Below are 14,008 nucleotides of genomic sequence, written 5' to 3' on the forward strand. Positions count from 1 at the left end.
TATATATATATATATATATATATATATATATATATAGCTAGTTTTAGATATATACATTGAAATATTAAAGTTGCAGTGCAGAACTTTTTGTTGTAAAAAAAAAAAAAAAAGGCATTTTCACCCATGCTACTTCTGGAAGAGATGGCCAATTAGGTCCATCTGCTTCTTTGACGTGATGCTGTACTCTCAGTATTTTATCTTCTGTTTCGTGTCAACCACCGACATTCCTGTACCGGCACACCATTATTTCGCATTTATGTAGCAGAAAATAATCATTCAATGATTAGCTCTTCCGAGTAACCATTTTACTTATTTCGCTTCAAAACGGAGTAAAAATATTCTAGGCAGGAACTACGCCCCAAAGCTAAGCCTCTTTTGTTGTAATTCTAAATTCCTGCCTAGGGGGTGACAGAAGCTACACGCTTTAGCTTTAATGTAGCACTTTAATCATATAAACTTTTGAGATTGACACACAATCGCACACACAGCCGTGGTCATATTCAACTTTAATGTGCACAGCATGATATTATACAAGAAAAGGCAAGAAAGGGGGGAAAAACTTTATATATAAAAATATCACCTTTTGAGCCTCCTGTGAGGGGAACAAAAACAGCAAGTAGACTGTAGGAGAGTCAAAGCGTGCAAATGTGAAAAGCTGAGCCCTCCCCTCGACTGATAAGGACGTCACATTGAGTTTTTAAATGACGACAAAAAAAGCACTTTACACAAGCTTTTTACGGACTTAAAAAAAAGTTGTTAGTTCTTCACAAAAAAAAAACAAAAAAAACGAGAACGCACTAAACCACGACGATGCCCTTTCTATAGCATGTGATAAAACACTCAAAAGCAAAGCGAGTCCAAGTTAAGTCTTTACAAGAAATCAGTCATTAGCTTGCTAGCTAGCAAGCTAGCCTGCTGTGCTAAGCAAATAGAAGCTGATGCTAGCGGGCAGCGACATTCAGTTTTATTGCGCATGTTTCACATTAATACGCAATAATAGAGAATCTGAGTCCAAAGTCTGTGTGTGTGTGGGTGTGTGTGTGTGTGTGTGTGCTAATTAGCTGCTAAGCTTAGCCGCCTTAGGGTCGTCGCATTATCAAGCAGGAGGCCAAAAAAGGAATTGTGATTTATTTTTATTTTTTTCAAAAGATGAAGCGAGTGATTGAGCAGCAGGTGATGTGTTGGTCTTGAGGGCGGCGGACGGTGAAAAAAAAAGGGGGGGGCGGTGGGTTCAGTGTGTCGGACTGCAGCAAAGCCAGGTCGGGGGAGGAGGGACTGGGGGTGGTTTTAGGGGGGTCACGGGGGGACAAAGGGATCAATGGTTGTTCGGCGTTGTGCGGCGTCAGCAGGATTCAGGCTGCCACCGAGCTAGCGCGTTGACCACCGTCCCACCACGAGTGAAAATGAACAATGTGAATGTTTGTCTACATCTGGTACACACATAAAGAGACCTCGCACTTGACAATAAAAAACACAAAAGCAGAATCAAGAATCGGCGTATAAGAAGATGCTAGGCTAGCTGCTAGCTCATCTGCTAACTCCTTAACTTACATTGTGGTTGAAGCCAGCTCTGGCTAGCTTCTGTGGCAGAATTTTACAACGTTAATAGTTGGCCATGATTATTATCCAGGCAGGTTATAGCAGGTAAATTAAATATACTTAAAAAAAAAAAAACACTTTTCAACTCACATCACACAAATGCAGGGGTGGGCAAACGTTTTGATTGGGGTTTAGATGATTTTGTTTGTAAGGGGTGAGGTGTGGCTCAAAAATCAGACGTCTGGCTCAAGATCAGAACAAGCCGAATTTTGCTTTCAGACATTTGTTGTGATGTTCCACATTCAGATATGGGAATGCCTTGACTTGCTAGTGCACCTCTGAAACACATCTGATCCATCAAAACTCGGTTTATGCTGACTTTGTTCGTATGTTGGCGGAATCTGGCTCAAAATCGGACGGGTTATCTTAAGCCACTTTCTCACTGTCGTGGCACATCTGAGGTGTCACGGTTACGGCTGTTCCGACACAATCCTTCAATGGCGGGGACATTGTGCATGTACACGGCTCTTGTGCCTTAGCTTTTGACATGAAGGGGCGTGGCCAATCAGGACTTCACACTTTGCAGGCTGATTTTTAATTATTTTCATAAAGGCCTAGAAATGAAGGAGACTTTTGTGTGTACCAGGAAATGAATAGATCAAAACATGAAAGAAAGATCTAAAAACCAAAGAAATACCACCCCCCTGTCCCATAGCTTGTAATGTCCAACCTGTAAGAATGTTCTTTCAGACTCTGGCCCCACCCTCACCCAACCCCCCCAGTGAATTCCCATGAATCCTCCTCCGGATGGCGCCTACACCCCCTTGGTGGTGCTGATCCGCACGTTGCTCAAACACTTGCCCATGGCCTCGAAGAGCGGGTCGCAAAAGGTGTGCACGCAGATGGAGTAGACGCGACTGACGCAGTGGATCTCGATCAGGTAGCTCTTGATGCACGGCACCACTGCCCAGATGTGCACAAAGGACAGGATGGCGAAGAAGATGCCCCACACCAGCGCCAGTGGGATGCCCACCAGCGCCGTCAGAAGGCGGTAGCACCAGTACTTGGTGACGGTGAAGGTGGTGAAGCTGGCTTTCCACACGCCATCAAAGCTGTACGTGCCCGCCGGCTCAGCGATCACGTCCTCAAAATCCACCTGAGGAATTGAAAAAAAAATAAATAAATACATATTTACATTTTCATTAAATGATGACAATTATTGCTGCGGCATCTTCCTAAAAAGAACTGGTACTAATTATGCTGGCCAGACCGAACCAGAACTTTTGCGTTCAGATTGTCGTTGCGGGCTTGTCACGAGGAGATCATTTATATGTGACAGCGACAATTCTTATCATCTTGCGTTGGCATCTTATAAGCAGGGAATAAACAAGTGAGAAAATGCTCTATTCGTAATTACTAACAAATGTCGCAAATGTTCTTTAAGCCAAATGTGAACCTTGTTCTCTGTTTCACTGAAGCGGCCTCGCATTTCCAACGTCCCGTGTTGGGAACGGCGAGGGTCACGTTGAAGCGTCAACACAAGACAGACGCTCCCTATCATTCCTCTCTGCTACTTGGTGAGCTCAACGTCAATATTTATCCTTCTCAACCTTGGAGACCTCACAGTGTTCTCATACGGGCAACATCAGCAAGATTTTTAGATGAACTTCAAAAGCCGCAGTCAAGTGGATCTTATGCTTAGCTAGCTTAGCACAAGAACTAGACAGATAAACTTGCCCTTTGATAAAGTCAAAACTTCCTAGATGAACCCTTTTTATACCTCTCTCAAATAAATGAATTTTAGCGACCACGATGATAACGTTTTAGATTAAATCCTGATTATTATGTTAAGTAAATCAAGTTTAGTTAGCTTAACTTAGCATAAAGACTGTACATGCTACGTGTGTGGCTAATGAGCATTAGCATAGAGTCTAAAAGTGTGTCGTTCACTAATGTACACTATGTCGATCCGCGCGTTTAAAATGACTCCGTCAAGAACATCCAATTTAGTCAGCCTTAGCATTAAGGAGTGGGCATGCTAAAAACATGTAGCTAACACACATTAGCATTCGTCGACATGTTGTATGCTAACATAACATTTTACATTCAATCCTAATGTCTTTGTCAAGTAAATTGAGTTTAGCTATCCTAGCTTAGCACAAACACCGGACGAGCTATGTGTAGGTAATGCAAATAAAATTAGCAACATTAGCAGTAGTCTGAAAGCTCGTTAATTAGCGTGTACACAATGCTAATGTTTGGGATTTTAAATGGAACCGCTAATGCCTCTGATAAGGAAATCCAGTAGTTAGCCTAATTTAGCATCGAAGTTTCATCAACTAAAACAAGATCTAAAATAAAAATAGTAAAATAATCCCACATTTCATTGAAAAAAAAAAAATTGGAAAAAGAAGGCTGTCTCACCTTCAGCACCATTTTCTCTGGACCTTAGTACAGTACTTTAGTATTTGGTGTGATACACTTTTTTACTTTACTGCTATTCATAATAAAACTTTTTTTTTCACTTTAAAGCTCTTTTTAAAACACTTGAGTGTTTATTTGGAAAGCTCTCTGAATTCTTTCTGATGTGTGTTGTCGTTCTGGGTTTTTTTTTTTTTTTTTTTTTTTTTTTTTAGCGGGCTGTCTCGAGCACTATAACAAATAAAGAATTCCCAGTGAATATCAGCAACATCTAAACGCTTCTTGTGGAGGCCAATTGAAGCCTCGTGGATGCGTGTGACCACCCCCTGTCGCCGTGGCAACCGCACTCTTGCACCAAAAACAAAAAGCGACATGCTATTCTCAGAGCGCTATCTTCAAACAAAGTGGCACAGAAGCATGTTAATGGATTCTTGTGTCGCTTTGAGGGGGCTTTTTACGTCACAGGGGGTTTCGCCTCGGGTCACATCCTGTTTCACAATGGAATTATGACAATTAACAATAAAAAGCAATAAACCATCCACTAGTGCTTGGTTGATATGGCGATTCTCCTTATTTTTTCATAAAAATATGATTTTCAGTTTTTTTCCAGTAGTAGGAAAACAAGATTCAAATGGCAAACCTCCGAACTGTGAGGCAGACAATTAAAGTGACTTTGTTCATTTTCATTAAGCCTGAGCCAAGATTGAATCTCTGAATCTGTGCGTGCAAAGCACACATGCAAACCACTCGGTGCTGCCAACCATTGTTGGTTCGAGGGAGTTTAAGCAGCGGATTCCACAATGAACAAGCAACAGAGATCTTCTCTTGGACGCAAGCGGCTGCTGCCGGCTATGGAAAGACCGTGTCTGAATGGAAAGTCACAAACGAGTGAAGTCAAGCGGCCCGCGTGGTTGTGATGCGGCCTGCTGATTGAGACCAGCTGAGGAAGCTGCGGCTCCCTTCAACCAGCCTGAATTTGCGTGCGTGCGTGCTGGAAGGGGTTCCCTGTTTGCATGTGTGTGTGTGCGTGTCCTTGGCAGAGTTGAGTCAGTGACCTCAAATTGCCAAGCAACGACGTGGAAAACTTGACGTTCCCATCCGGAGGGTGGGCGGCGAGCCCGAAAGGTGTTCCTCGCCTCGGAATTCTTGACTGAAGGAATTCCTTTTCAAGAGGCTTTACTCACAAAATGTGGCCGCATGGTAGCCTCGTGCTTCAAATATCTGCCGCACACTTGAAAGATTCGGATGATGAGTTTGCATTGACTCCCCGACAACTCCCACATTCTCAAAACAATGCACGTTGGGTTCGTTAAAGGCTTCAAATTATCCTTAGGTGTGATTGTGAGTGTGAGATGCCCATTCAAGCGCAACTGGTTGATTGGCTGGCGACCAGTCCAGGGTATACCCCGCCTTTAGGGTTACATAATGTCTTGCTTTGCATATAATTAGAGACAGAGTAACGAGCGTAATGAGATGTTTCCACTGGGGTGGATTGTGGAGGAGGTCGGAGAGTCTGACTCATTTGTCATGAGAAGCAAAACAGCAACAGATTCAATTTGACTTTTTATCATTTTGACATGCAAGCGAGATGAAACAAATGGGGTGTTTGTCTTTTAAGGCCTCAAAGCAACAATCTGACGTCGGTCGTCGGAAAGTCGGTACACGTCGTCTGTTTGGTGTAGCGAGGTCATGTCGTGAATTTGAAATTTGTTGGGGCGTCCGGGGTCCGTGTTCGGCTGATTCAACAATTGGGTTGGGCTGTTGGGTTAAATGAGGACTGTGAGGACTATCGCCGCCGGTGGCAGGGAGGGGTACTACTACTCAAGCATGCGCAGAAGGTCCGGAGTAGTTGGCGTCTCCGTCAGCTTTTGCAGTGTATTTATTTTGGTCATTTTCCGACAAATTCTAAAATAAAATTGTAATGTTCTTAAAATTCTATTAATCACAAGAAAAATTCCAACAGGGCACTTTGTTCATAACATCCTGTGAGCAGCCAATCAAATTGCTTCATACTACTCATTGCCACGATGGGATAGATTGCATTGAAATGCTGTAACACATCAACCATTTTCATCACAAATTTGAGCCGGATGGATGTTCCAAATCCCACATGAGCTCAATCAATTTTCCACTTGTTGTTTTATGAATTTCTTTCTTCCCATTCCAAAGTCTAATCAATGTGCCTTGTGACTAACGACAGTGTGACTGCCACGTGAAAGTTTACTTCATGATAGCATTGTTGTGACAACGCCGCCGTACAACACTGTTGGTCGAAAATGTAGAAATTAAAAGACCAAAAATATCTAGATTTTTTTAGCTTTTATTTTGAAATATATATATATATATTTATATTTATTGTGTGTGTGTGTTTTTCATCTTTTTTTTTGCATGATCTCTTTGAACCACGGATTGTTTTATGTGGTGTGAGTGTGTCTGGAATGCATGCCGTGTTTTAAGCGAGGTTGACTGTAACGATAAAGCGACTGTCCTTGGTCACATGGGATGGGAGTCGAATGGAAATATAGCGGGGTGTGGCTATATGAGGATGCGAGCCGTGCTCACAACATGGGTGTTTCCCAACTTTACCAGGCTTTGGACGCACGCGCATACACGCACACGCACATAGCACACGCACACCACACACCTCACTCCTGCAGACTAACGACAGGTGGCGCCACTCGAACATTCGATTTATTTATAAGGGGTCGCAAAACTCAATGAAATAAACAGTTCCACAGTGGAAAGAACTCAAATAACAGGAAATTGCTCATGTTTCCACACAGCTGCGTTCTACCCCCCACCCAGTTAACTATCTCTCCATTAATGTGACGTCATGCATAAAAAGAAAAAAAATAATTCCTCACCTTGACCACGTCGTCGTTGACGTGTTTGGGGTCTCGGTTGACCAGGTCGATCTCTTTGGTGTGCACGTCGTCCATCATGGACTTCTCGTTGAGGCTGTCGTTGTCCATGTCGCCGTCCGGCTTCTTGTTGTTGGGCTTGTAAATGTTGCCTTGCTTGCGGATGAAGGGCGAGTGCACAAACTCCTGCGCCAGACAGAGAGGGAGTGAGGGACGACGACGGCGAGGAGGAGGAAGGAGTGAGAGAGTGATGCGTGGTGGAGTGGCTGCACGGGGTGGAGCGCAGCCACACCCCTTAAAACAGCCGCAAGGGGTCCTCACCTCCCCTCTCACATGCGGGTTGGACGCACGTTGTCCGTGCGTAATTACGCACCGGGAAACACCACCAGTGCGCACCAACTTACTTTTAACCAACGTGGAATGTATGGTCCATAAGAGGGGTGCTCAAACTTTTTTTTTCCAAGGGCAGAATTTTTTTCAAGGACCCCCTTCATTTTCCTAACTACCACATAAACCCCTAAATCACATAGCGATCACCAAATTGTCTAGTTTGGGGAGCACGGAAAAGTTGTAATGTTCCAATAACAGATTCAAAACTTTTTTTTTTACGGGAATAAATTTAGCGGATAAAAGTTCCGAAAATTTTATGATTAAAGCTTTTACTGCGTATTTTGATGAACACTTGGCCCTACTACACTACCGGGATTCTCAAACCAGCATCATGACCAACCTCAAAATGCAGTAACGTGGTAGGCAAGTTTATATTTCTAAAAAGCATGCACATTGTAAGCCACTGCAACATTATGCATATTTTACTTGAACTCTGTGCTTAAATAAGGGGGATCAAAATCTTAAATAATGACTCAGTTGAGATATATTGAACAGAAAAGTGATATCAGTTTGATTTTAAAACATTTTGTCCAACATTAAATGCAATGTTTTGTACTGCCACCAATGGTACGCTTACTACACTTTGAGAATCACTGATCGATACGGTGTTTAAAACGACAACGACGACAACAACAACAACAACAACAACAACAACAACAACAACAGCAACAACAAAACTGGCATAATAAAATAATTCAAATGCTCCAAGAAGTGTTCCGAAAGCACGTGGCTAAAAAGCAGCGCGTGATAGCTGCTGGTGGCGCCAGTGCAAGTTGGAAAATGACGTCATCAGGCGGGCGCGATTGTGCACGTGGGGGTGAGTGTGGGGGTGTGTGTGTGTGTGTTTTTAACCTTAATTTAACTTAGGTTATAAAAGCGTTTAATGCGTCTTTTACGCACGGAAAGTCCACGCGCAAAAAGTCCACTCGGGCAGTGAAATGTCGCACAGTCTCGCTAACGTACACGCGCCGCGGGTCCTCCACATTCAATCAGCTGGTGCGAGAGATCAGGGGGACACATCAGCAATTACAATGCACAAACGCAACCATGTCGCGCGCGACCCACTACCATAAATAAATAAAAATAATTTAATAAATAAATAAAAGCCCAATCGTGTACCTCCTCTGGCTCGGTGCTCTTGAGTCCTCCTGCCATCATGTGGTCCTTTAAGTGATAAAATAGGAATCCGTCAGCCGGGAGGCGTGGAGCTAGTTGGGGAAAGAGGAAGGAGGTGTGTGCGTGGGGGTTCCCACCGCGATTTGTTCCCGACCTTTCCCCCCACGGAACGTGATTAGAATGGGATTGCAGGAAGCTTCGGAGGAGCTTCCAGGCTGCAGGAGGGACCGTTGTGATCAATGAAAAAAAAAGTAGTGCGTGTGGAGGGTAAGAGTGGCTATGGCAGCGTGGAAGGACTTGCAGGCAGGAGAGAGAATACAAGCGGCTTCTTGTCGGTCGAGAGGTGGGCGTTAATTGGGAGAGACAAGGTGTTTATATACGAGCCTTTCAGCACGAGCCAGATCAAGTGGCGCCAACACTTGCATGGACCAGATGGGGGGGAAATATGGCATAAATAGACATTTACCATGGTGCATAAGGGCTGCATTCAAAAATAAAAAATACAGAAAAAAAATGCAATATGTTCCAAGACCAAGCTTATATAACTCCATTTCTTGTATGTCCAATCCATTTTTCCGTCTGAAAGGGCTCAGGTAATGACCAATCACGGCTGAGCTTGTCAGCGTCAATTGACGGGACTCAGGAAAGAAGGGATTCCTGATTGGCTGTTACCTGTGATGTCACTTTCTGGCGACAGCAAGTGGCAAAAATGGCCGCCCCCTGAGATGGATTAAAAACAGGTCGAATTTGCTGCTTTTTCATATGTTAATCAGAACACCTTCATTAGATTAGCGGACCGCGTAGAACATATTGTAAAGAATGTTTTTGTTTTTTTGGGGGGGTTGACTTTATCAACTAGTGGAAACAGAAGAAGAAAGGAGATGTCAGAATTAAAAATGTTTTCCTAATATTTCAAGAAAAAAGTCCTAACTACAAGTGGGAATGTTACAAAAATAGAAAAATTGTAATGTAAAATCATCATATTTTGCAAAAAAAAAAAGTTCAAACCAAATGGCTTTAATATTGACAGTAAAACCATGTGACAAAAATAAATATAGATGATGAAACATTACCACAAATAAAATTTATGAGAAAAATGTACATTATTCTTATAAAGTAAGAAGGTAATTTTGCATAAAAAAATGTGGAAACAAATAGCATGCTGTTTGACAAGTCATTGATGAGAAGACATAGAATAATGATCTTTATTTATATTAGTTTGATATTCTGAATCAGACAAAAAAAAAAGCAGCCAGTGAATGTGCGACAAGCTTGCGTATTTCCCCCCGTTCGTCTTACAATATATTTACAACCAACAGAACATAACTCCGCATTATGTTTCATTCACATCTTTGTTAGAAGACGTAGTGTGGAACTAACAAAATAAAAACAAAAATATGAGATCCAAACATAGTTGAAGTTGAAGGGAATACAAATTGGACATGTTTAGCCTCGAGATTTTTACTTAAAAGGACATATTTTGGTATAGGAAAAAATGTTATCGTAGGAGAAGCCCGATTTTTTTTTTTAAGTCAATCTTTACAAGAATGACATATTTTGTCATCATAAGAATGCAGTTGCATTTGTTTTTCAAGATAAACTTGTACAATTTTAAAATTAAAGTAATACATTAGCGAGGGAGGAAAATCACATTTCAACAAGTGCATTTCAAAATGTTTTTTTTATATTATTGTTTTTATTCTGAAAAACACATTAATTTTCTAGAAATAAATAGGACTGTATTCTCGAAAAGAAAAAATTCTCGACAATAAAACGATTTTATTCTTGTAATAAAAAGCCTTTTTTCCTAAAAATAAAAATCTGACTTTATTCGTCCAAGGATGGCAAATATTTGTTTGGCTTTGTCCTATCAGGGCTTTTAACGTGTCCAAAGCTGAAGTAGGGAGGGGTAAATTTAGGTTTAGTGAGTATGTTTATTTTATTCCCAGTAAAGTTAACCTAGTAGCACAATTGCCTAGGCAACTAAAGTATGCTATTAGGCTAACAATATGAAGGTATGCACATGTTAAAATGCTAGCACATAATAATTTATTACAAGTTATATTGCAGACTCCCAAACTCCGGCTCACGGACCCCGGTGGAAACCATTTTGCGAGCTACCGTGCTCGAGGTCCAAACACGTCCATTTTAGCAACATCTCCACAAAGACCCAGAGCCTCCATCTTGTGTGCGTCCTGGCCCGGCCGGGATTTATTGGTCCACATGTTGGACGTGGACGGAGGACAGACTCCTGCCCAAGCTGCGGAAGAACGGCATGACGAACGTGTCCGTCAGGCTCCTCCACACGACTCGCAGGGATGGCAGCACCACCAGAAAGCTTCGGATGCTCGGCATCACCAACCTGTGAGGATCCCATAAATTCAAAAGAGTTTAGGACAGGGGACACAAGATGTTGATTTGGATTAGAATCCAACACAAAACGGCAGGGATTTGAAGTTGAAACCGATTGTCAAAGCACAAAATCGGTTGATTTTGAATAGTCGCAACCTTCAAGTCTCAAGCAACTGTGGAAAAAAAAATGAGGTTGAGTCGCCACCAAATTTCAAGCAAGTCAAGTCATGTCATTCTGTACAAGCAAGTCGTCGCTGAGTCAAAACATATTTTAGTGATAAGAATTTTTTTTTCACTGATCAAAACACAAAAATGTACTTTATCTCTAATAATTACAAAACATTTAAAACTCTTAAAATTAATCATCTAATTGAAATGCATTACCGACATCTAGTTTAGGTCATATTTGAACAGTTTTGGTGAGCTAAACTGTTGAGCTAACTTAGCTAGCTTAGCTTCACGGTTATTACAGCTCGCGCACCTCCGTTTGACAAACAACATTTTGAATAGCATCACACGGGCCAGCAGAGATTCAGTCAAAACTGATCGAGTTGAATCTAGTTGAGATTGTCGAAGCAAGAAACTGTTGATTTTGAATAGTATCAAAGGCATCGAGTTGAAAAGGACCTGTTGGTTTTGAACTTGCACTTCCTGTTTGTGGCCGCTCCAAAGCCTGAAACACGCTTCCTGTCTTCCCACAGAAACTTCCTGCTTCAAACATGGCCGCCGGGGGTGCGAAAGAATGTCCCACCTCTGTGTTGAATAGCATGTCAAGCATCCTGTCAATTTTTTTCCCCTGTCCCTGAGCTATGGAACGTTATGTTTTGGGGCACGTTTACACCAACTTTCCTAGGGCTCACTTTTTGGCAGGTGACAACGAGCGTTTCCCATCAACGGGCGCTTTCTTTGGGTTAGCTCGTTAGCTAGCCACCTAACAGCATCCATGTGGCCTGCGTGATGATGTCATCAGCCATATATAAAAAAAAAATACACAACTCATGATCCTAAGAAGTGTAGAGAGAAGGGCACACTATTTTGCAAAGTGACGTCATCTGTATAAATAGCTTGTGTCAATGTTTGTCTTGGGAGCTTGAGCAAACATCCCATAATAGTTTGCTGGGCTCTTTAAAACTCACTTTCATTTCTGAGTACGCTCCCATGTTTCATGGTCTATTTTCAACAAATGACAGCGTTTTGTGCATTATTAGCTTAGCGTCGACCTTTATCGCAATTTTTTTATAAAATTACAACTTTATTCTCCATCTCCATTGTTATTTTTTTTCTCACTTTGATGTGCGGAATTACTTCCTGTGAATATTCTTGGTCTTTAAAACCAAAGAAAAAGGACAGAATCAACCGTGACGGTCCCCTACCAGATGTGTACGAGGCTGAGGACGGCGAAGACGAGTCCAAGAAGAAACGCAAGGGGCACGGCCAGCAGCGCCCCAAGAAGCCTGTAGAGGCCCAACTTGACCACCTCGAACGTGGCGTGGCTGCAAATCCACACCCGGTCCACGGTCCGAGCGGACTCGGGCTCAGCAATGACATCATCAAAGCCCACCTGATCGGAAAAAAACGAGAAGAACAAGTCAATGATCGCTATTTTTACTTTAGTCTAATTGTGACTTGTTATTGAATGACTTACTCGTTTGTTTTTCTTATGATCAAATATTAAAATATAAATTTCTTAAAAAATACACCATTTTTAGTCACACATTATGGTCTCTTATTAGCTGGTGCCGATAATTGTCAAACTGCCAAATATCGGCAACAATAATTGGCCTGGGCGATAATCAGTCTATCCCTAGTATTTTTCAGAAACTCATAAACTGTTTATATATACACATGTGTACACATACAATATGTACAGTAAATGCATTATAAAAGAAAATAATGTATTTTTCATCACCGGCTACGACATGGATTCCCACCTGACTCGACCGCAAACAAAAGTGGTCAATGACGTCACTCTCCTTCGACTTCCGCGTCGGGACTCGAAAACAATGAAAGGCAGGCTTCAAGTTTTCCTTTGTTTGTTTTTTTTACCTTGAGGTGCGCGTTGACGTCGTCGGGGTCCCGGTCTTTGTGCGGGGACGCGAACACGTGCCTCTTCCCCGACAGGATGGGTTCGATAGACTTGTTGAACTCGTCCTCGTCCATGATGATGCTCGTGTCCGACTTCTCCTTCTCCACACCCATGTCGCTCACACGGTCGCGGTTGTTGGGCTCCTGGTTCTGGTTCGAGTGCGCAGTGACGAGCCGCTCGTATGCGGGCGGGCAGTCGGGCAGGCTGACAGGCAGGCTGACAGCACCCCGCCCCGCAGGCTGGGAAGCAGCGTGGGGTCGACGGCGCCACAACACGCTACTGTGCGTGTGCGCTGCAGTCACGGAATGACCACTGCCGGTTAAGTAGACGAGTACTTCACCAATACTTGTGACTGGGGGGAACAAAGACCATTGTAAAACTCGAAGTGCAGTCTTTGACACTCAGTACTTGAGTTGGATTGATTAAAAAAAATATATATATATATATATATATATTCTCTTCACGGCTTTGTGCGGAGTGTTGTCAGAGGCGAATAGTGGGTGACAGCTAAACAGAAATACATCAGCCAAATAGTCATCGGGTTCAACACAGCCAATGGGAACAATAGAAGAACACAATCCAGCTGGATTAAAGCGCAAAACACACTTGTGAAATGTGACACAACGGTGTGTGCAGTGCGCCCCCTGTTCTCTTTCTGTTCAAATATTGCCTTAAAACGCTTTTAAAATGTCCTCAAGAATCAACTGCAGGAATCTAATTTGTTTTCAAGCATATCCGACCCCAAATCACCAAAGTCTTCCTGGAAACCTGCGACATTTATTGAAGCAACAAAAAAAGAGGCCACTTGGGAGCATTTTTTTTTCACAAAGCATTATACTTAATACGTAATTTTATATATTTTTTTTATATTTAACTAAGAAAAAGAACATATAACCGTAAGTTTCATACAGAGATCCAGCAAAATGGCCACGTTAGAGCTTACATCCAGAGAGTCTACAAAATTGACCTCATCAGAGACGCTTTCATGCAGAGATCTCGCAAAATTGCTGCATTTCATACAAAACCCAGCGAAGGCACACAAATGTAATCTTTCAAAGGCACCATAAAAGACGCTTTCACACTGAGAAGTTGCACAAGAATAAACTCGTTGTCTGTCCACGACAATTGTATTCCATTTTTTTATTGTGGTTTATTTTCCCGTGTGGCGCCGCTTCTTATTTCTCGGACAGAAATATTCCAAATGGATTTTTGAAGCTGCGGAGGCTTGTTTGCACGCTGAAGA

At 42.4% G+C, this 14,008-nt stretch overlaps 2 protein-coding genes across 2 annotated transcripts; both read right to left on the minus strand.

Annotated features, from left to right (window-relative positions):
• Window positions 1–489: 489 nt before the first annotated feature.
• Window positions 490–8,672, minus strand: cav1 (caveolin 1). The gene is made up of 3 exons (XM_088287302.1): window positions 8,331–8,672; window positions 6,825–7,007; window positions 490–2,695 (listed from the first exon to the last, which is right to left on the minus strand). The coding sequence occupies exons 1-3, from the start codon at window positions 8,367–8,369 to the stop codon at window positions 2,354–2,356; spliced, it is 564 nt and encodes a 187-aa protein (XP_088143428.1). The 5' UTR covers window positions 8,370–8,672; the 3' UTR covers window positions 490–2,353.
• An 832-nt stretch (window positions 8,673–9,504) lies between these two features.
• Window positions 9,505–13,084, minus strand: cav2 (caveolin 2). The gene is made up of 3 exons (XM_088287239.1): window positions 12,726–13,084; window positions 12,053–12,240; window positions 9,505–10,689 (listed from the first exon to the last, which is right to left on the minus strand). Exons 1-3 carry the CDS (start codon window positions 12,876–12,878, stop codon window positions 10,539–10,541), a joined length of 492 nt encoding a protein of 163 aa, XP_088143365.1. The 5' UTR covers window positions 12,879–13,084; the 3' UTR covers window positions 9,505–10,538.
• Window positions 13,085–14,008: the final 924 nt, after the last annotated feature.

The sequence above is a fragment of the Idiotropiscis lumnitzeri genome, unplaced genomic scaffold, assembly GCF_059441095.1.
Source record: "Idiotropiscis lumnitzeri isolate Australia: NSW breed Sydney's pygmy pipehorse unplaced genomic scaffold, RoL_Ilum_1.0 HiC_scaffold_35, whole genome shotgun sequence".
NCBI lineage: Eukaryota > Metazoa > Chordata > Actinopteri > Syngnathiformes > Syngnathidae > Idiotropiscis > Idiotropiscis lumnitzeri.